The 21125-nt window shown below is 54.5% G+C and overlaps 1 protein-coding gene across 5 annotated transcripts in view; it reads left to right on the forward strand.

Annotated features, from left to right (window-relative positions):
* The first annotated feature begins 963 nt into the window (after nt 1-963).
* Nucleotides 964-21125, forward strand: part of TSPAN14 (tetraspanin 14) — a 54531-nt gene continuing 34369 nt past the window's right edge. The window contains exon 1 of one of the 5 annotated variants that reach the window (XM_045878212.3): nt 964-1123. Coding sequence is in view for 2 of the 5 variants with exons in the window: in XM_064594902.1 (XP_064450972.1) it covers nt 17604-17631 (28 nt within the window). In the remaining 3 variants the exon portion in view is untranslated. The other 4 variants (XM_045878213.3, XM_064594902.1, XM_045878210.3 and 1 more) reach the window with 4 other exon arrangements.

Raw genomic sequence — 21125 nt, forward strand, 5'->3', positions numbered from 1 at the left:
TGGTTGCTCGTACTAGAACGTGGCCCAGTTTTGATAGATGCCACTTTCCTATTGCCCACCTAGCCCTCCTCCACTTGGATGAGTTTAAGAGTCAGAAGTGTGCCTGTGCCTCATTTCAGAGAGGCGGGAGGCGACCACTGAGGTTAGCCTTTCTAATACCAGTACCCGGCCAGCAGCGTGACCACCCCTCTGCAAGCTAGCTATACCTCGAGTCTCCCTCCTTCCTTCCCCGAGAGTGCTCTCAGCCATCTCTCCAGGGCAGATCTTAGGAACAAATTTCAGCAGGAGGTCCAAAGAAAGCTTGGTATTTTTAGCACCAAGACAAGGAGCAGGTCTTTGCTGCCCAGTGTGCAAAGAAATGCAAAATGTTAACTTACTACCTTTCTCTTGAAGCACCTCCCCACCCTCCCAGGCCAGGCAGGAGCGCCTATTTTCTCTCTCTTTTTTTAAAGTAAGCTCTATGCACAACGGGGGATTGGACTGAAGACCCCCAAGATCAAGAGTCGCTTGCTCTACCGGCTGAGCCAGTCAGGCGCCCCGCCTCCTATTTTCAATACGGCCATTTTTTTTAATCCTGCGCTCACCCCTACCAGTCACCCCCGTACCCCTTGAGATGTGGCCTCCCCTCGGCCCCCACAACTCGGATTTCTCGCAGGCTCGGGGGCCCGCCGAGTCCTCGTTAAGGCCGTCGGCGCCCGGGCGGCGTACTTCGTCGAGCGCTCGCAGCGGCCTCAAAGCGAGACAAAGAGGCCCCGCCGCCGCTGCGGCGGCAGCGCGGGCCGAAAGACCGGGGGGGCTGGGGGAGGGGCGAGCCGGGGGCGGGAGGGGCGTGCCCAGGGCGTGGCCTTCCGGGGGCGGGGCGGGTCCGGGGGCGGGCCCAAGGCGCGCGGGGCGGCACTGCACGGCGCGGAGAAGCGGCGCTTTTTTCTCGGCTGTCCCCGGCGCCGCGCCCCCGGTCCCGCCCCTCCGCGCCCCGCCCCCACCGCTCGGACGGCCCGAGTCGCGCCCTCCCACCCCGCGCCTCCGAACTTGCTCTAACTTCCTCGGCCGAGCCGGGCCGAGCCGCTGCCGCTGCCGCCGCCGCCGCCGCCGCCGTCTCTGCCGCCGTCTCTGCCGCGCCCGGGTGAGTGGAGCGCGGAGCCCCCGCTGGAACGTCGGGCCCTACCCCCCTCATTGTCTGAGGCCGACCCCCCCAGCACCCTCTGGGGACTAGGACTGCTCCCCAGGTTCGGGCTCGGCCCCTCCGGCTTCCTCGCCTTTGCCCCGGAGGCGGCCCCGCGGGCGGCGCTGGCTTTGTCTGTGTCCAGATCGCTCGCGAGGGGCTGGAGGCCTTGGCCCGGACCCCGCTGAGCCGAACTCTGGCGCCGGGCGGAGTGGGAGCCGCCGCGGGCGACCAGCCCGGCGCTGGGGGTTCTGTCGCCCTCGCCCTGCCCGCGTCCCCGGACGGGTGCGTGCCGGGTCCGCGCGGGGGTGGGAGAGCTCGGGGAGAGAGGGGCCGGACTGCCGCCGCCGCCGCCGCCTGTAGGGGCTCTGCCCCCTGCCCCCGACAGCGAACCCAGGGAGGGGCACTCTTTTCGGCTCGGCCAGGGGCCCTCGGCCCCCCAGAGCTCCGGCCAGAGGTAGAGGGTGGTGCAGACTTGGGAGGTCCGTCCCCTCCCCCGCCCCGGGGTGGGTGTGCACCGAGTGGCTCACCCTGGCGGTGCGCCCCACTCTGCCCTGCACGGATTTGGGGTGGCCCGAGTTTGAGTAGGTGGTGACCCAGCTTCTTCGTGCTGATCGTTTGAGGTTGTGCTTGGGAGCAAAGCCCGACTCCTGACCTAACTGGAGCTTCGGTGGAGTTGGGTCTGTGGTTACGGAGTTGGCTAGTCTCGCGCCGCTCCTCTTGCTGGGGAGGGGTGGTGGTGCGGGTGGGTAGGAAGTGTGTGTGCGTGGAGGGGTGGTGGTGCCACCGGGTGGGAAGTGTGTGTGTGTGTGTAAGGGTGATGATGCAGTGGGTAGGAAGTGTGTGTGTGTGTGTGTGTGTGTGTGTGTGTGTGTAGGGACTTCAGTCCTGGGACCTCCGAGACACGTGTGGAGTTGTTCTCTTGCTAGAAGCGGTCCTTGCTGTGGGGAGTCTGGGGAAAGGCGTGCGCCCTGGTACTGGCCTGGCCAATGGCTGCCCGCTGTGATGAGTGCCCTCAGTGGCTGTCCCGCGGTGCTGGTGACTGGGGGCATCAGGGCGTTTTGGGTCGTGAGTGCAGGGCGTTACACGGGAGCCTCTGCTGGTGTGCTCTCTCCAGTGGTCTGCTCTCTAGAGGTCTTCCTTCCGGGATGGGGGTTGCTTGGGCTGATAGGAGTGGGTGTAGCTGCCTGCCAAATCCTCAAAAGTAGCCTTCCTCCTACCCTTTGACCTTATGGGGGAAGTTAATGCCTGCTGAGTGCTTGGGCCACCCTTCCCTATTTGTGTCTAGGCTATCAGAGCACTCCCAGCACCGCTATATCCCTTCTACTTTCAACTAGCCCTGGGGTTGGCAGAGGCACCCTTCCTTCCAGGGATCCTCCTGGGCCCTGATGCATCCTCTTCAGTCTTGGCCCCATAGGCCCTTCTAACTCCTCTCTCAGCTGTCTCCAAACTTTGTCCCAGTCTGAGGATCCCTAGTGTCTGGGAGACAGGCCACCAGAGGGATTTTTCCCTCCCCCCTTCCTGCATCATCCTTTGTTGCATCCCACCTTCAGCTGGAGAATTTCTCCATCTCTCCATCTCTGCATTTTCAAACTGCACTGCTTGGAACATCAAATGTGACCTTCAAGTCATTTAACAAAGCATGATTGAGAGTCTGTGGGATACCAGAGGTGCCAGGTGCTGTTTGCAGGCACTGTTCTAGGCTCATGACTCCCTGACTGGCCCGTAGGCCCTGTGTGGTCTTAGAGCCCAGGCTGGACATAGGTAGTAGGTGCTCTCTGGTGTTTTATTGCTCTGCGCTTGATCTCAGCTTAAGCAGCATCATTCAGACAAGCAGGACTCCAAAGCGACTGGTGTTTCTGGAGGTGGCTGCCTTGAGGAAGAAAAGGCATGAAGGAGAAGGGCCTTCAGAGAGTTGGCTGCCCAGGAAAGTTTTCCTCCTTTACCAGCTGGGCAGCTGTGCTAATCTCTGAGGGCAGGTTGAGGGTGCCTCCCTTCCCGTGTTTGAGAATGGGAGGAAAATCTCATGCCCTGTGTAGGAGGGGAGGGGGCCCTGCCCTGTAGGTCATGGTGATAGTGGAGGCCAGGGAATTCTGGAAGCCCTGGGTTCTGGAGACATTTCCTGAGGCCTCCCTTGGGTCACTGTGCGCTCAGGGATTTGATGGGTTTTCAGTTTGGCTGAGCCTACAGAGTATCATTGTGCCAGTCCTGGGCAACCTGGCTGGAGTTAACACCTAGTGGAGGTTATGGACAAGTTTACAGCAGCTTTGTGGAAGGTTTAAGAGTGTTGTAACAGTTTATTGAGACGTACTCTTTATGGACGCATACATCAAGCGCCATCCTAGAAGCTTTACTCGCATTAACTCATTTAACCCTTGAACCGACATAGTATGATAGATAATGTATCCGTCCCGTATGACAGAGGAGGACACTATTCTAGAGAGGTCACAGAGTAACTTGGTCCAGGTGTCAATGTGAGCCGCTCTCGTCATTTCAAATTTAGACAGAGCCTTTGTATAAAAGGTGTTTAGGACACTGCACAAGGCTGGCCCACAGTGGAGCTGGTAGGTCCTTCAGTGCAGGATCCTTTGGATCCCCTGCTTCTGAGAGCATCTCATCTGTCTGGGCACGCAGCCGGCATCCCTGGCCCCCTGTTGAGGGACTGGTGATGAAGCTTGTTTCCCTTGGGCCAGGGACTGGGAAGCCCAGCACTTCCATGCAGAGAAGATTGGGGAGTGAGTCATGGCCTCTATCTGTCTAGATAGATCAGGGTTTGCTGTGGTAACAATCCCCAAATCTCAGAGGCTTAAAGCAGCAGAAGTTTGTTTATTGCTCATACCATATCCATTGCATATCTGCTTTCTGTTGTTCTCACTGCAAACCCATGCTGATTAATTGGAACATTCCCGGACACTTGGACAGAGGGACAGAGAGAGGGATCAGTCTCACCCTGGCTCTTAAGGCTCCCACCCAGAAGCGGCATTTCACTGGCCGAAGAGCCACGTGGCCCTCCTGACACCCTCCTGAGGAAGAGGATTGGGGACATTTGGTCAATAGCACTGAATGCCTCCCATCTGCCTGCCACTGTGTCCTGCCTGTGACTTCTTCCCAAGGCCTGGGTCTGAGTGTCACGTTTCTGTGTCACCAGAAACATGAATCATGAATTGAAGAAACACTGTTGAGGCTAAAGATGAATTGGGGTGCCACATTTGAAGGGCAGAGAGAGGGTGAACGAGACCGTGGGTTTGGGTGGTAGCAGGTAGTCTGCAGAGGCAGCCCGCTCTCTGACCCTGGGCAAGTTACTTGAGTTCCTCGGGTCTTCTTTTGCTCATTCATTCATTCATTCATTCATTCGTGGGCCCAAGGACTTGTGGTGAGTCCCAGGCTGTGGAGGCTTACTCAGCACATGTTCAGCTCCTGCCCCAGTGCTGAGGGCTGTGCACTGGGATTATGATCCCTGTTTCTGTTGCGGGGTCCTGGTGGCCTTTAAAGAGGGATGTTAATGCTGGTGGGGTGGGAAGTGGGCTCCTGCCCCCCATCACTGCCCTGGCACGTCAGCCCTGATGTTCTGGACTCCCCCTTGCTTTACCTGTATGTGGCTGGTAGGGGCAGCCACCTTTTCTAGAAGGGGGAGCAGGTAGAGGTACCCCTATAGGCCTTGCCCTTCCTCTTCCATTTTGGAGACTCTCGGGCTGAGCTTGTAGGCCTGTAGGAAAGGTAGCGAGGTCCTCAAAAGCTGGAGAACAAGCTTGATTGAGTGTGGGGCTGGGATGGTTGTCTGGCCTGTAGAAGGGGGGAGAACCCCTCTGTTAATTGCATTTTTCCACTTGAGCCCCCCCTTGTGGCATGTTAAAGAGCCAGCCATGCTATGGAACTTGGCTTTTGTGCTTTGTCACCTGCTTGGTCTCTGGTGACTTCCAGAAGGGCCAGGAAACACTACTGGAGGTGATGAGACTCCAGGTGCTTCTGTCCTGGTTTAACGTACTTCTTAGTCCTAATTCCTCCTTTTTCGGGGACTTTCTGCTTTCCCATCTGGAATAGAGGGAGAGATCGTGGGGGTTTACAGCAGTGGCCTCACTCTTGGCTGGTCATCAGAGTCCCTGGGGTACTGTGTAGACTAGTGCTTTGTGAATCTTTGGCCTAGATGGATGCCAGTGTTCCTGGTTTGTCTTACCTTCCGTTATAGCAGTGTCCTCTCCGAATCAGTGTGGAGTATTCATAATGTCCATGTCCATGTCCATTTTCTACCTAACAGCATATTTTTTGGTTCAGACAAGGGCAGGTACGTGTGTTGGAACAGCACAGACCCTGGCTGGGTGGTGGAAAGTGTTCAGTGCCTCTGTCAGGCATGAAGACAAATAACATTGTCCGGCTTGTAGGGTGGACAGTGGGGGAGGCCAGCTTTCAGGTTGTGTCTCCTTTCTAGCCTGAGTGACCTGGACAAGGCTTTGATTTTTTTTTTTTTCCCCCCTCCTGGACTTGATTTTCTCATCTGTAATAAGAGAAGAATCTGCCCTTCCTGTCTCTCATGGGGTCACTGTGAAACGCAGGTACACACTTCACGTCCGAGAAGCAGGAGCTGAGCCCTGGAGTTAGGCCTGACGCTCTGGTTTGGGACTGCTGCCTTCACATTGACAGTTCTCAGTGAAGTGTTCACCGGCAGCTGATTCTGGGAACCCCACTTTCTCCACTCCTGGGCTTGGTGGGGTGGGGTGGGGCTGGGCCAGGCTCTGCTGTGCGGCAGTTTTTCTCTTGGAGGCCTGGTCAGCTGAGCTTCAGTGGGCCTGGGCAGGGTGGGGTTAAACCCTTCACTTCTCAAGGTCTGTTCTGCCTCCCTTGCTGAGCAGCCAGGGAGAAGGCTTAGAGTCCTGGTGTCCATCAGCGGGATAACGGGAGGGACTGGCTCCTCTCTTGCTGGACTCTGCCAGCTGCACTGTGGGGCCCAGAGCCATGGCAGCTGGCTCTAAAGTGGCCTCTGGGATCCTGGGTAAGAGGTGAGCCCCTGGTGCTCCCTGAGACTGTGTGTTCCCTGGAATTTGGGAGAGCCGAGGCTGGGCTTTCCTGCACGGCTAAGGTTTAGGGAGAGGCAGGCCGGGACAAGGGGCTGGGCAGGGCTGGAGCCTGAGGAGCGGTTTGAGGACCTCTCTGGGTTTTCCCTGATGACTCGTACCAGCTGCTAGGACCTGTGCCGAGCTACTCTGCAGGGCCTGGAGAGCTTTTAAAAAAGAGGCTTTGAGGAGTTCCTAGTTCTGGCACCTAGGAGAGAGTTGCTCGCAGCTGCTGGAATTAAATGAGGGTCCCCTGAATCTCTTTCATCTACACCTGGAGGTCTGAGCCGTGAGCCCGGGAGGGCCGAGGGCCACAGCGTGTCGCAGGACGCGCCGCCCCAAGGCAGGGTCTTGGGCTCCCAGCCTTAGAGGCCCTTCGGGGTGCCTGAGGTGAGCCGGGCTTACCAGAAAATGGCATGAAGGAAAAGAGCCACCTCATGTTCAGATTTGGGCCTCCTGAGGAGGGGTGACTGGGCCCCACACACCCACTGCAGCGGTTCACGCCACCGTGTGACGTCCAGCAGCAGGAGTGTCGGGATCTCCCGTCTGTGGCGCCCTCACTGATGCTCAGGACTCTGCTCAGCCTGTGCCTCTGGCCACTGTCACCAGCCGCTCTAGGGAGAGGCTCTGGTTGCCTGCTGAGTGGCTGTTGTCGTGAAGAGACCTCCCTCGTGTCTGGCCAGCCTGCAGATTGGTTGTCTTAGTTCAGCCCTTTACCCTGGGGCCAGGCAGATGGCTCTGTCCCTGGACCTCGGTGGGGGAGGCCAGCCCCAGCCCCAGACCAAGTGGTTCCCACATTTTGGGTCCAGGAGGACTTGGAGCTCCGTGTTGTTAAAGAAATTATTATTCAGACACTTGTTAAAGCAGTAAAGCCGACATTCTGTAGGACTATTGCAATAGATAGAAGGACTTCTGCTCTGGGGTTTTGCAGTAGGGAAGAGAGGTTGGGCTCAACCTCAAATGCAGCCTGGAAAAGGGGAGATTAATAGCCAAGGAGCAGAATGGAGGGGGTTGGTGGATGGAAAATCTCTCAGAGGGTAGGGTAATCCTTCGCTGATAGACCTCAGGATTCTGTCGAAGGCAGGCCAGGGTGATCCGCTGTTACCCGAGGGTTGTTGGAAGATGAGCTGCTGGTCAGACCGGAGGATGAGGGATTCTGGCCAAACGGACTCAGCAGGATTCTTGCTGAAACTGGACTCTGCGAGGACGGAGATGGAAGCCCAAGGTCAGGCCTGGCTGAGCAGAGGGCTCCGAAGAGCCTGATTAAGTCTGGTCAAGGAGAGGTGGTCTGTCAGGGTTCTGAGGCTTACAGCAGCCTGCGTTCAGCCTTGCTCCTGGTTCTCGCACTGGCCTGAGCTCGTCACTGTTCACACTTGTTTCTCAGGAGTGGTGGCTCTCCCCTTTACCAGAAACCTGGGTCCTCGTCTTTTAGCATCTCCTGGCTTCTTATTCTCGGCCTGTTGGACTGCCCCTCAGCACCCAGGAAATAGTGTAGACCTGGGGCCTGGGTTCCCTGCAGCCCCCCACCCCTAGCCTCCTGTCGCCAGATCTGTTGGGTGCCAGACCACAGCCCCTTGACACTGGACGACCCTCCCTGTTTGACCCTTGTTCCTTGGCTTCTGTACCTTGTATTTCTTGTTCTCTCCATCCTGGGCAAACCAGTCCGACAACTTTGTGGATCACCCTCCTCCTAGGGACTGGACTGCCTCACTTGTCTGAGCCAAGCCCAGGGAGGTGCTGTGTGTGTGTGGGGGGGTCTCCTTCCCCTGCCTGGACTGTGTACTCCGGGGCCTTCTGGTGGGAGCCCCCTAGCCTCCTTCCCCTGTTGAAGGCCTTCCCATACCTGCATCCAGCGAACCACGTGTGATGCTCCTTGTTGGCGCTCTGCCCGTCCTCTCTACTTGGTCAGTCCCCACTGATGACCTTGTTTGGTGTGTCTTCTACTCCTGGGGCAGCTCCTGTCTCGACAGCCAACTTTTTGGGAAGGAGGCCACCTGCTGTTGTGAGAAGGAAGGATGTGTGAAGAGAATGTGTTGGCTGTGGCTTGGGGGCCTTCCTCACTCCTGAAGCCTCCAGGCCAGAAGCTGGCTCTGTGCCCTCATCCTGCCTGCGACAGTCACTGCCGCCTGTCTCCTAGGTACTTCCTGTGAAATACATGTAATGGTGTAAGCATAGACACATTTTGAAGGGGCATGTTGACAAGGGAGTGGGGTGGTGGTAGTGGCGGGGTTTTCATTGCCCAGGGAGCAAAGAGGGAGGGAGTGGCTTGTACCGGGTGCAAGGGTGGCTCGGGGCCCCTCTGGGTTCGGGGAGCCCTGAACTGCTCTCTTGTGGGAAGACAGATGAGGTTGAGGGGCAGGTGCCAGCCGAGGTGCCACAGGATTTGGTGTGTTGAGGATCAGTGCTTACGTGGGGGTGAAGGCCTTGCCCACTCATGCAGGAAGATAGCTGGAGAGGAGCCGGTCTTGGTCTGATGGAGGGTTCTAGGATTCTGGGCAAGAGCCACCGAGGGGTTGCACTGGGCCCACTGAGAGGGGCAGGGACTTGCTTCCCAGCAGCTGAGGTTTGAGGGCTCCAAGTGCCAGCCTGATTCTGCTTGTTGTGAAGTCTCATTTGTGCTCTTTAATTGGGGGGCTACGAGTTGAACATTGAGCAGTCCTCAGAGAGCATCTTATGGCCTAGGGGAGCCAAACATACACTCCCCCTCTTTCTAGCCTTCTTTCCCTGTGGCCTGGGCAATCTGTGAGCTTGAGGTCATTAGGAGATCTTCTCTGGGGTGGCCTGGGGGTGGTGGCAATAAGTGGGGGCCTATTTCTGCGAGGTAGGAAGAGCTCCATTCATGAACCACTCCCTGCTTTCCAAATGGTCTCACCCAAACTGTCTGGCCAGTCCTGGTTGTAATAGGCATTGTGTCATACCCTTCAGAAGCAGGAGAGACTGGGATGGTTATTATATTGCTCCTTAGGGGGAAAATCACTTGGAGGAAATACATCAGTGCTTCTGAGTGCAGAGCGTTTATTGACATGCAGTTAAGGGAGGCTTTTAAACAACATATGTGTATCCCTTTAGTAAGGAATAAATACACAGACCCATCACCCGTCTCACTGACTCCATTTTGCAGTTCCCATTTCCCAAAAGGTATATACATGGGGTTTAGTGGCTAAGGGATTGGGGTTTTTGAGCTGGGATTTTGGAGAAACTGTTTTTAGCCTATACTTGGAGTTGGGCCAGGCCCAGAAATCTGTTGAAATAGCTTTCTTTAGCTGCTAAAATTGGGATGGGTTCATACTACTAGGATCTTGAGCCTCACCAATGGCTGGGGAGGGCCCTGCGAAGGGTCCCTGCTGGAGGACTGGGCTGCCTGAGGCTCAGCCTCCCCCATGCCTGCGCACATTGCCTAAAGCTTGGGGTCTGCCAGTCTCACCACGGAGTAGACCTGCCCCCAGGGGGTCCTTCTTGTGGGATCACTTCAAGTTTCCTTTCTGCCTTTGGCAGAATCTGCTCTTGGTCTTCCTGGGAAAACTTCTATTTTGGGACCTGGGGAGGAGCTGTGAGCAGGGAGCTCTCTGAGTTGGTACTCTTTCTTGGTGACAGAAGCTGGCAACCCCCCCCCCCCGCCCATTTCATCCCTGCCCCCTGTTCTAGGGAGATACCAGAAGCTGCATGTGGAGAGTTACAGGTGCGATATTTTTGTATGTGCCTGCAGTCACAAACTTGAGGGATTTTATTTTATTTTATTTGTTTATTTTTAAACTTGAGGGATTTTAAATGTCAATTTAGGTTTAACTTTTTAATTAAAAAATGTATACACGATTAAAAAAACACATAAAGATACACAGTGAAAATTAGCATTTCCATGCCTGACCCCTTCAGTTCTGCTCCCCTGAGGCCTCCACCACCAGATGCTGGGTGCCTAGTCAAGCATCTCCTTTCTGTACTCCTCTTGTGTCCCCTGCTAGTATACTAATTACTCTGTTCTGTACTTAGTGATTTTTACTCTAAAGCTTATTTTGGGATTGTTCCATTTCAGCTCACAGTTCAGTCCATTCTTTTTAACAGCAGCACGTTCTTCCGCTGTGTGGTACGTCGTGATTCACTTTGTCAGCCTCCTACTGCTGGACATTGAGGTTGCTTTCAGGACCAATTTTGTTTCTAGAAGCCAAGCTGCAGGAATGCCTTGCACATGCTCGCAGGTCTATGATAGATGGCTGGGAGAGGGGTGCAGGCATTGAGTGCTTAACGAGAAAGGAAGCACGTTGTTTTGATTCCAAGGGGGAGAAGGAAAGTTTCCAAGCTTTTTTTTCGGAGGGATCTTGTATTTATTTCTGCAGGCAGAGCCCAGAGCTGGAGGGAACACACCGTGGGTGTGCTGGTGTCCTGGTTCCTACCGCAAGTCTTGTTTTGGTTCAGCTCAGGTTAGCCTGTCTCCGCAGAGCACCTGTTGTTTGCAGCCCTTGGCTGTGCCCTGTGCATACCCAAAAGTGTGATATAAGAGGAGCCGGCCCGAGTCAGATGAGGTCCTGGGAGGGAGGAGAGGCTTCGCGGATGGGGGTTTGAGCAGGCCCAGGAGTGTGCAGGACTTGGGTAGGGTGTGACTCCGGAGTCTTGGCTGAGAACCCAGCAGGGACTGGGCATCCACTTTCTCCCTCAGTTTCAGGGGTTGGTGTAGGGTTAGGCCTCCTATCGTGGCCTCGCTGGGCCTTTTGTTGCTCTAGGATCCCCCCCACCCCCCACCCCTGATCTCCTGCCTGCTCTGCAGCCCCAGCTGCTTTAGGCCACTTAGGGTCTGACTGCCACCCTGTGATTTTAAAAAGCCTGGGTGGAAGGCACCTGGTGTAAATAATAGATGGGTTTTCTCAGGCGGCTTCCTTTCCTAGCAGAAGCTGGGGGGTGGGGAGGTGAGGGCAGCTGAGTTTTTCCTCCTGGGTTGGGCTGGGGGGGAGGGAGGGAGGAATGCGAGAGAGGGTGCATGTGGGAGCCTTGGCCTGGCATCCTCCTGGGAGTTCTGGGAGCCCTCTGTTTCCCCATCCCCGTGGCCACTGTGTGCCTCTCAAGTGACCACGGTCTTGCCCCCTGTGGCTCTGGCCGCCTGGGCAGGGCTGGAAGCAGGGAGATTTTAGGGCTGGCTGGCAGATGAAAGGGGGCTGACACGCCCCTGAACTGGTGGGTTTGAGGCCTGTGCCCCTACCCTGTGTCTCCCAGCACTGCCATCATTTGCTGCCCCTGTGAGAAGTCCAGAACTTCCCATGCCCACAGCTCGGTTGTATGGGGCTTGGGGCCTGGGCAGCACAGAGGTTTCTATTGTGGCCGGGTGGCAGCTAGGGGTGACTTGTAGGGCTGAGGAGGTGGGGCCTGGGGACTGACAGTGGAGCTATTCACAGGCTCTGCCCTGGTTTCCTGCTGCCTCCCATTGTGGATTTTTTGATGGGGGGGAGGGGAGGAGGAGGAGGGTGGCCAGTGGTGCTATTGTTGTTGGCAGCAGGAGCCCTTTATGCTCCTAGAAGTCTTTTGGTAGACCGGTCTTAGCCACTGTGGGACCCTTCTTGTGTTTTGTGATGCTGGGTGAGCTGCCCAGCCCGGACTCTGCCCTCTCCCAGTGCCCCCCGTCCCTGGAGGTCTAGGTGGGCCCTGCTTTTTGTGGTTACCTCCATCAGGATCTCCCTTCCCCCGTCAAGTCTCCATGCCGTGCTTGGAACTGCCCCCCCCCCCCCGCCCCGCCCAAGAGTTCAGAGCAGCTGGGCAAGGAGTGGGAGTGCCTGTCCTGTCAGCCACCTGCCTGCCACCTCTGGGACTGCGTTCAGCCTGAGCTCTCCTGGGCCAGCTGTGGCCTTGGGTGGTGTCTGGGTTGCGTCCAGGTGCTTGCCTGGGATGCTGTCAGTCTCGCAGGCTCCACTTTGCTTTGCACCTCGGTGCTCAGCCCAGTGTCCCCCGTTCCTGCCTGGCGCGCTCACTGCAGAACAGCCTGCTTGCTGGCGGGTTGGCCCGTAGCCTCCACGCTGCCTGAGCCCCGGCCATTTTCCTTTGTTCTGCCGTGTCCGCACTCTTGAATCGCAGGCGGGCGGCAGGCTGGGCAGGCAGCGGGCGGCGACTGTACAGCACCAGCGGAAGCCCTTAGGACATGAATCTTCCCACTGAGCCAGAGGCAGGCAGTCCCCGGGCTGCACTCCGTTCTCCCAGCTGTCCCCCCATCTCCCCAGGGGTGCCGAGATCTCTCTTTGATTAGAGGCGGTCACCCCCTCTTACTGGATCAGAATCGTGGCGACTTGTACAGTGGGGACCTGAAGAGGTCCCGCCTGTTTGTGGCCACTGAGGGGGTGAGAGAGAGAACACACAGCCCCTTGGGAGCGCTAGCCTCCTGGTCTTTGACAGAAAAAGCTACTCCCAGGCACCCACTGTGGTCTTCCTTTACCTCCCGGCCCTCCTGCATGAAGTCGGTGATGAAGTCCGTGGAGGATCTCTTGGCATTTAGTGGCAGGGGTGGTTGAGAAAGTTTCTTTTTATTTTGGTCTATGGTTGTGGGAATTTTTCTCCCAACTGAGGGGACCCATCCCCTGCCCCTGTGTCTCACCTCCCCCAGTCTTTGGTGGGCATAATGAGCTTCCTCCTGGGGGGGTCCGATTTTACCCACAGGTGGGATTGCAGGCAGAGCTGAGGGCTGCTCCCGGGTACCTTTTTCTGGAGTTGAGCCCGCCCCAAACCAGAAAAGTCTCTTGCTTTGCTTTCTAAACGCAGCCAGAATCTGTAATAGTCACCTGCCTTTGAAGTAGAGTTGTTTTGCATGAGGACTAGTAACTCACTATTTTTACCGTGTTTCCATTTTATGTTATCCTTCCAAAATCCATCCATTTTTGAGATCAGCCTGCCTCACTGAGGGGAGGAAAAATAATTTTCCCTCTGCCCTTCTGGGTTCTTGGCTGAGAGCTCCTGTAGTAAAAGACAGATGAACAGGAGAAAAACAGAAGTTTAGTAATAGGTACACCTCCTGCATCCATGAGCGAGATCCAGGAGAACTTGAGGAACTCCCTGAAGTGGCCCAAGCCATCACCTTAAATATGTTCTTCAGCTAAAGACACAAGAAAGATGACTGGGGCTGGGAGGGAAGACCAGGAGGCGGGGTTAGGTTGTTATGCAGATTTAAGTTGGGCTCTGTCTCCATTGATAAGAGTTTATGATTTAGTGTCACCCTAGTCTTCCTGGTACTGAGAGGAGACACCCTTACAAGTGGAGACTTCCCTTGTCAGTGTAAATTTCCCTTCAGTAACTTCTCCTTGGTTTTCAGAGCTTCTCCCCTGCCTGCTGTTTTTAAAAAAATAACCAGGTCAAGATAATCCTTATGCCAGAGAGGCAGATTTTGGGGTGGCAGATTCCGCTCCCCTCCTCATTAGCCAGGTCTCACAAATTAGGAAATGAGTTCCAGCCCTGGATGGGGTTGTACTTTGGAGTGGCATCATTTCAGCAAATGTCCAAGACGCGGCAAAAAGAGCTAAGTTTACTTTCAAGTGCACTGAAACACAGGTGGTGCTTTTACGGTAGTTGGACCCAGACAGGGTCGGGCAAGGTCATGATTGTGGCAGCACGGTGCTCTGGAGAAAGCAGACAGAGGTAGAAGGCTCGGGTTGAGTCCCAGCTCTGCCACTGGCTCTTTCCAGGTGACCGTGGCAATTCATTTCCATGGGCGCTGGTCTCTGGAAAATGGCAGCGTTGCAGAGATGAACTTCAGAAACATTTTAGCTGTGACTCTGAGTTCTTTGACTCCAACTCAAAAACAGTTGGTCACTACCTTGAAAGCCCTCTTGCTAACTCAGGATTTTGGGGGAAGAAATGTTATCAGATGGGATTAGCAGAAGGTATCTCTTCCTTAGGTTCCTGAGAGGTGGTGGTGAGGGTCACCTCCACAGATGTTTTTCACATGGAAACTCACCCACCCCCGAGGCCTAACACCTATACTGTCAGTTCTCGGGGGCTGGGTGTGGTGCGAGTGAGTAACTCTTCTCTTCGAAAGGCAGCATTCCCTCTTTGAATCATGGGGTCAGGGGAGGAAAGTAAAGCTCTGCATTTTACCTTCCCTTAAAGTGAGGCCCGGCTGTTAAAAGTAAAGACAAAACATGGACATAGAGACACCCTCTGTACCTAAATATCCCCTCTCCTGTTCCTGCAGGGGGAGGGGGCTAGGTTTAAATTTTGTCTCCATGTTGGGTTGTAGATTCCAGAAGGCAAAACCATCCTTTTGCTGGTGCCCGTTTAGGGTTGGTTTCTGGCCCTTTATCTGCCTTTCCCCACCCAGCCGCCATCCCCTGGGCCTCCTGAGCCTGCTGGCCCAGTGGCTTTCCTCCCATTGTCTGCCTCACGGGGTTGGCCTCTGTGTCACTGCTCTGGGCTGTGTGTTTCTGCCAGACCTCACAGCAGGCCTTCTTGGAAGAGGCCCAAGAGGCAGGGAGTCCCACTTCTCCAGTCACTGGGTTAGAGAAGCTTCCACAGCTGTGAAATGGGAATAAAAATAACCTGTAAGAGGGCGCCTGGGTGGCTCAGTTGGTTAAGCGACTGCCTTCGGCTCAGGTCATGATCCTGGAGTCCCTGGATCGAGTCCCGCATCGGGCTCCCTGCTCAGCGGGGAGTCTGCTTCTCCCTCTGACCCTCCCCCCTCTCATGCTCTCTCTCATTCTCTCTCTCTCAAATAAATAAATAAAATCTTAAAAAAAAAAAACAAAAACCTGTAAGGATCCAGTGGGATGCACTGAAATACCGAACGAAGTCCAAAACTACAGCACAGCTCCCGGAAAGCGGATTACATCCTGGGTCAGTCTGGTCACAGTCAAGGGGTGGTGGCCTTTCCTCCCAGGACTTGCCCTAATGGTGGTGGCTTTTCTGTTAGGCATCTCAGGTCTGCTCCGCTCTCAGGCCTGTCTCAGGGCAGCATTGGCAACACCGGGCAGAGCTTGTTGAGCTGCAGCGTTGACATTTTCACAAAATTCCCAGGTGATTTGCATACACTTTCAAGTTTGAGAAGCCCTGGCTCCGACACCTTTGTTCCGCCCACCTGTTGCTCTAGCACCTTCCTTAGTCTGTTTTGTGGTTTTGCAGACCTCGCCCTCTTGCCCTCCTGAAAGTTGTCGACTTCCAACAGGTCTGGAGCTCTGGCAGCCCCTGTCCCCTCGGGTGTGCAGTTCCCAACAGCTCTCCCTGGGTGCTGGGGGCGTCTGGGAGGTGGGGCTGGGAACCAGAAAGCCCCCTCGGCCGGCAGCCGCGGGCACCTCCCCCAAGCCTGCTGGCGAGGTCATCTCTGGGGCGCAATGGGAGCCCTCCTTTGTGAAGGGGCGGCAGGCAGCCTCCCTCAGCCATCTGGTACCACTCGCCCCGCCCCATCTGTCCCAGCTGGACGACAGGATCAGAATCAGGTTGTAAATGTTTTCTCGTAGAAACACAAACCATTCTATAGAAAGATGTTATGGTGTATGGTATGTTGAAGTTCAAATAAATCGTTCAGAGAGGGGACTATACATTTATTTTTGGAGCAGAAAAAAGTTTGATACGGCTCCCCTGATATCAGTAGGATCGCCTGCCCACCTCCTGCGTTCTGATGGGGGTTCGTGGGCCTGAGTCTGCCAGGCTGGAGGAGACCTGGCTCCCTGCACAGCTGCAGAGAGGGGGGGCTGGCCTGCTGGGATTCTGTTTTAGGGGCTGAGCTGCTAATCCCCTGACAGACCCCTCTCAGCCTTTTTTAGCAGTGTCCCACCATTGATTTGCATTTTTTAAAGAAAATCTACTCTCCCCCCATTCCTTTTCTCTTTATGTTTTCAGTGCACAAAGTTCTATTTATTTTTTTCCAGCAGGCTTCATTTTTCTTAGCTTGTTTAGTAAGTTTGTTTTGTTTTCTTTGCTCTGTGACCTCCCCGCCCCGCCCCGCACCGGGCTGTTTGCATTGCTGGGAAGAGGCCAGAAGCCAGGTTCTGCCCTGGCCTTGGAGAGCTCCCGCCCCGGAGCAGGATTCCGGGGTGCTCCCAGTGCTGTTCTTGGAGTGAAGTGGGTTGGTTGTCTTAAAACACAGGATATTGTAGCAGACCGTGCAGTGTTGGGTACAGGGATTTTTAACATTTTACAACTATAATCTTTATGCATTTCAGGCATGGAAAATTGGAGGAAAAGGAGTCAATGTATGTAATTGTCAGTTCTCTTACGTAGTTTGTGTGTGTGTGTGTGTGTGTGTGTTGGGGGCGAGCAGGTGGGGGCGGGGCAAACTGCAAAGAGAACATTTCAGGTCCACACGAGACATGCAGGTCAAATCCTTGCACTTACTGGAGCGGCGCCCCCCAACGGCGGCAAAGACTCAGTCATTGGAGCAGAGTTGATACCTCCCCACGAGTGGGCCCACTCATTATCTGGAAAATCCGTGGTGGGTGGGGCCCCAGCTGTGTCAGCTCTGCGGGGCAGCCACGCGGGCGTGTCGTGATACTGTTGGCAGGGCCCGGCCGGAGCGGGGCACACACCGGGGACTGTGCTGCTAATGGCCTTGGAGAGTCTTGGGGGTGAGATGGTTGGTCCGTGTTATGCTGCAGTGTGGTGTCCCCATCTCAGGGCAAGTTGGTGACTGTCTTCGATGTGGAGCACTTATCTCGTTCGCATTTAAAGCATCATCTCTGTAGAGCCATTTCCTGACCGGCTTCCCGCCTCCTCCTTCCTTCCTGTGCAGGATCCTGCCCTTCAGCACCTTCCTGACGCCGGATTTCGTAGAAGGAAGTGTGTCCCAAGCCCCCTGAGTCAGGCACCGGTCTCGCTGTGAGTGCTTGGCCTCCACAGCCTCTTTCTGGGCGCCTTGCATGCAGCAGGGATCCGGACATGCAGAAGCAAGTTGGAGGTGTTTGTCTTCCACAACAAAAGCCTTTGCACGGGGAGGGACTGGCCTAGCGAGTTTGCGCACTGATGGATTGCTCCGCACATCATCTTCACTCGAGGGAGCCCGGGCCCCAGGCCCTTAGTTGAGAATTTCAGAATGGACAGAGGGCCCAGTTAGATCCTCCTGAGGTCTAGACTCGGCAGCGTGCTGGCCTCCTGGGGTCTTGTCCCCATTGAAGATGTCACTGTGAACTGGGCCCAGATTCTCTACATCTTGTGTACAACCGGCTTCGGAGTGTAGACATTTCATGTGCACTTAGGGTTTCAGAGACCGGCCTGCGGTGATGATCGGGCACCATGCACCGTGGCAGCAGGGGCTCCCCATCCTGCAAACCGCCGGCTTCACCTTCCACGACGGAGGGGATAACAGCTGGGAAGACAGGAAGGTGCCAGGCCTCCTTTCACCCAGCTTTCTGAAAAGTTGGGGGGCAGCAGCTGTGGGTGACTAAGCCCTGCCTCACCTGGGTGGGCCTGCACCGTCTCGGTGCTGCTGGTGCCGATGGATGAGCTGCCTGATGAATCATCCTCAAGGTCTCTCTCTGGGCCCCTGGCTTGCTTTTTGTCCTAAGGTTGTATTTCCGTTTGTTGTTGTTGTTTGTTTGTTTGTTTAAGGAAAATGGCCACAAGCTCTACCTTTTGACCTGAGGCCAGTTATTTTGTAGAATCTCCCTTAATTTGAATTTCTTGGATTTTTCCTTACAATTAGATTCATGTTCTGCGTCTTCATCAGGAATACCACAGAAATGAGGTGTCTTCTCAGGAGGGACCCGTGTTAGTTTGACTCATTACCGATGATGGAAACAGCAATGACTTAGTTAATAAGGTGGTATCTGCTGGGTTTCTCCACTGCTGAGTTACTATTATGTTCTCTGTAATTAATAAGTGTCCTACTGGGAGATACTTTGAGACGATGCAAACGTGCTGTTTCTCATCAAACTTTCATCAACTAATTTTAGAGCCCGCTACTGTCTGAACGTTTGTGTCCCCCAGATTCACATATTGAAATCAGTGCCCGATTTGACTGGCCTTTGGAAGGTACTTAGGTCTGGAGGGTGGAGCCCTCATGAATAGGATTAGCACCCTTAAAAAAGACACCACAGAGCTCCTTGCTCCTTCCACCACGTGGGGACACAGCAGAAGGTACCAGCTTTGAACCAGGAAGAGGGCCCTGACTCGGCCATGCTGGTGCCTTGATCTTGGACCTCCCGAACTGTGAGAAATAAATTTCCGTTCTTTGTAAGCTACCCGGTCTGTGCTACTTTTTGTAGCAGTTGTAACGGACCAAAACAGAACCCTCTGATGACTCTTGACAGAAGGTTCTTTTTTTTTTTTTTTTTTTTTAAAGATTTTATTTATTTATTTGAGAGAGAGAGAGAATGAGAGAGAGCACATGAGAGGGGGGAGGGTCAGAGGGAGAAGCAGACTCCCTGCCAAGCAGGGAGCCCGATGTGGGACTCGATCCAGGGACTCCAGGATCATGACCTGAGCTGAAGGCAGTCGCTTAACCAACTGAGCCACCCAGGCGCCCCTTGACAGAAGGTTCTTGACCGGTCTTTTTGTCATGGTTGCTGAACAGTGATATTTTAATTCCATTAATTCCTTCTACATTTATCATTTGGCATTCTGCTGTAAAGAAGAGCTTTCTCTTCTCCATTTGTTTATTTATCCATGTATTTGTGTATATCTGAGTGGACTCGCGGATTCTTATTTTATTCAGTGAGTTAAAATCCATTACTATAATTGTTTAGTCTGATGCTCAGATTTCTTCCAGATTTGGCCAGCAAGGGTCCCTTCAAATTGCTGTGAAGGACAGCTTTTAAAAATGTGAATTTCCAGGTCTGTCACAGTCCTATTGAACTAGTCTCCATGTGCAGTTTGGAGAAAGCTCCTTGAGTGATTCTCATGTTCTTTGGAATTTGGGATCCTCTGGACCAGGCCCATTATTTTCAGGTATGCACCTCACGGAGCCTCCCCTTTCCTCCCAGACACCTGAGATGAGTGACCTGCTCTGCCTGCCTTCATGCTGGGTTTCTGGGTCAGAGTTCCTTTGAACAAAACCTCCTGTAGCTTACAAAGTAATAAAAATAGTAAGTTTGAAAATCACTGGATTAGGTGACCTCTATTCCAGGCCCAGCATTGCTCCCGCTGAGCCCTTGCCTCTCCGCTTCCCTCCTCTGACCCACTTCTGTCCCTCCCTCTGCTTCTTTCCCGGTGACTGCACTGAGGTAGACAAAGGTCTCTCTCACCAGATCAACAAGGAGGCCTCCCGGTACGCCTTAGACTCAGCAGGTTTTGGGTTGTGGGTTTTGGTGGTGGAAACTCCTAATGCTGTGTTTGCTAAGTTCAGGGTTTCATACAGGAAACCAAGCACTTCGAACCCCAGGCCCATTGGGGTTGGGGCTGGGGCTCAGAGCTGGTAGCCTAGGCTCTCCTGGACCTCCACATGGGCCTCCAGTCTCTGAACACTGGGAACCTCCCTTTCCCCACACCTGTGTGCCAGGGGCACGGTGACCCCATGATAAGGGAGGGTGGCCCAGCCTCACCCCTTGTGGCTTTATAGTGTCTTCCCCTGAGGAAGAGTCAAACTTCTGGATACCTCTGAGTGGCTGCTACCACCATGTCCAGTTCACACTGTTTCTGGCAGACCCTGGCTGTGAGGGGAATGGGCTAGAGTGGGACATAGAGACTTCTGACTCTGAGTGTGACTCAGAGAGCAGTTGAGAGCCTGTGGATCTGAGCCCTTCCCCTCTCAGTGGGTGACTGTGCCTTGGGGCTGAGGCCACATCATTCCTGTGGGCAGTGAGGCAGCCTACTCTGGCCTGCCTTTGTGAACACCCCCCCGCCCTGAAACCTCTTCCCCTTCGTATTCACCTATGTCTTCCTAAACCCGTCACCTTAGGCCTGCCTGTTTCTTTGGCCTGAGAATGTTCCCCAGCCCCCAGTGGGCTCTGAGGACTCCCTTCTTGGGTGGTAGGGATGTCCAGGGTATGCTACCTGGAGTATGCTACCTGGTACTTTGGTAGCAGGGTATGCTACCAAAGGTATGCTACCTGGAGGTGCAACAGGGCCCCCAGCTCCCTGGGGAGTATGGCTGCCCTTCCCTGGGATGGGCCTATGACTGGGCCAGGTCCAGTGCTGGGAGCCTTGAAGGCCACGTGGAAAGGTTGAATCTTGGTGAATGGTCGACTGGAGAGTGAGTGGGAGAGGAGACCGCAAGGGTAACTTGGGGGGTGGGGGTTCTAGGTTATGAGTGGATGGTGCTGTCCAGGTACAGCATAGTTCAGCTGGGATCTCTGCCTAGGGTTTCACGTGGTCCACATCTAGGTGTTGGCAGGGTTGCATTCCTTTCTGGATGCTCTGGGGAATAATCTACTTTCAAGCTCATGCCGGTTGTTGGCAGAATTCAGTTCCTGACTGTTGTAGGACTGAGGCCCTGCTTCCTTGCTGACTGTCGGCCAGGGCCACCCTTAACTCCTGCTCCGTGCACGTGGCTCCCGTACCTCAGATCCAGCAGTAATGCACTGTGTCCTTCTCAGGCGTGGAACCTGACTACCTCTGCCCTCAGCTGGTAGAAAGCTCTGCTTTTCAGGGCTCACATAATTCCCTTGGACCCACTCTGGTAATTTCACTATTTTGAGGTCAATTGATCAGTCATTTTAATTACATCTGCAAGGTTTCTTTTACCCTTTCTTTTATATGGTGATAAATTACACTTTCTGGTTTTTCACTTTGTTCTGTAAAAAGATGGCAACTAAAAATATTTTGAAGTCTTCCTAGAGATCTGGGTAAGTTGGTGGATTGAGTGGACACACCTAATTTTACTTTATTATGGAACCCCACAGAAGTTAAGATAGAAGGAATTTGTATTTTTATTTGTTTTTTTAAGATTTATTTACTTGAGAGAGGGAGAGAGCAAGTGCAAGTGCGTGGGGTCAGGAGCAGAGGGAGAGAGAGAATCCTCCAGCAGACTCCCCGCTGAGTGCAGAGCCCGACACGGGGCCCAGTCCCAGGACCCTGAGATCATG

This window comes from Mirounga angustirostris, unplaced genomic scaffold, assembly GCF_029215605.1.
Source record: "Mirounga angustirostris isolate CCGP_5_RB_7025 unplaced genomic scaffold, mMirAng1.0.hap1 SCAF_6, whole genome shotgun sequence".
Classification (NCBI taxonomy): domain Eukaryota; kingdom Metazoa; phylum Chordata; class Mammalia; order Carnivora; family Phocidae; genus Mirounga; species Mirounga angustirostris.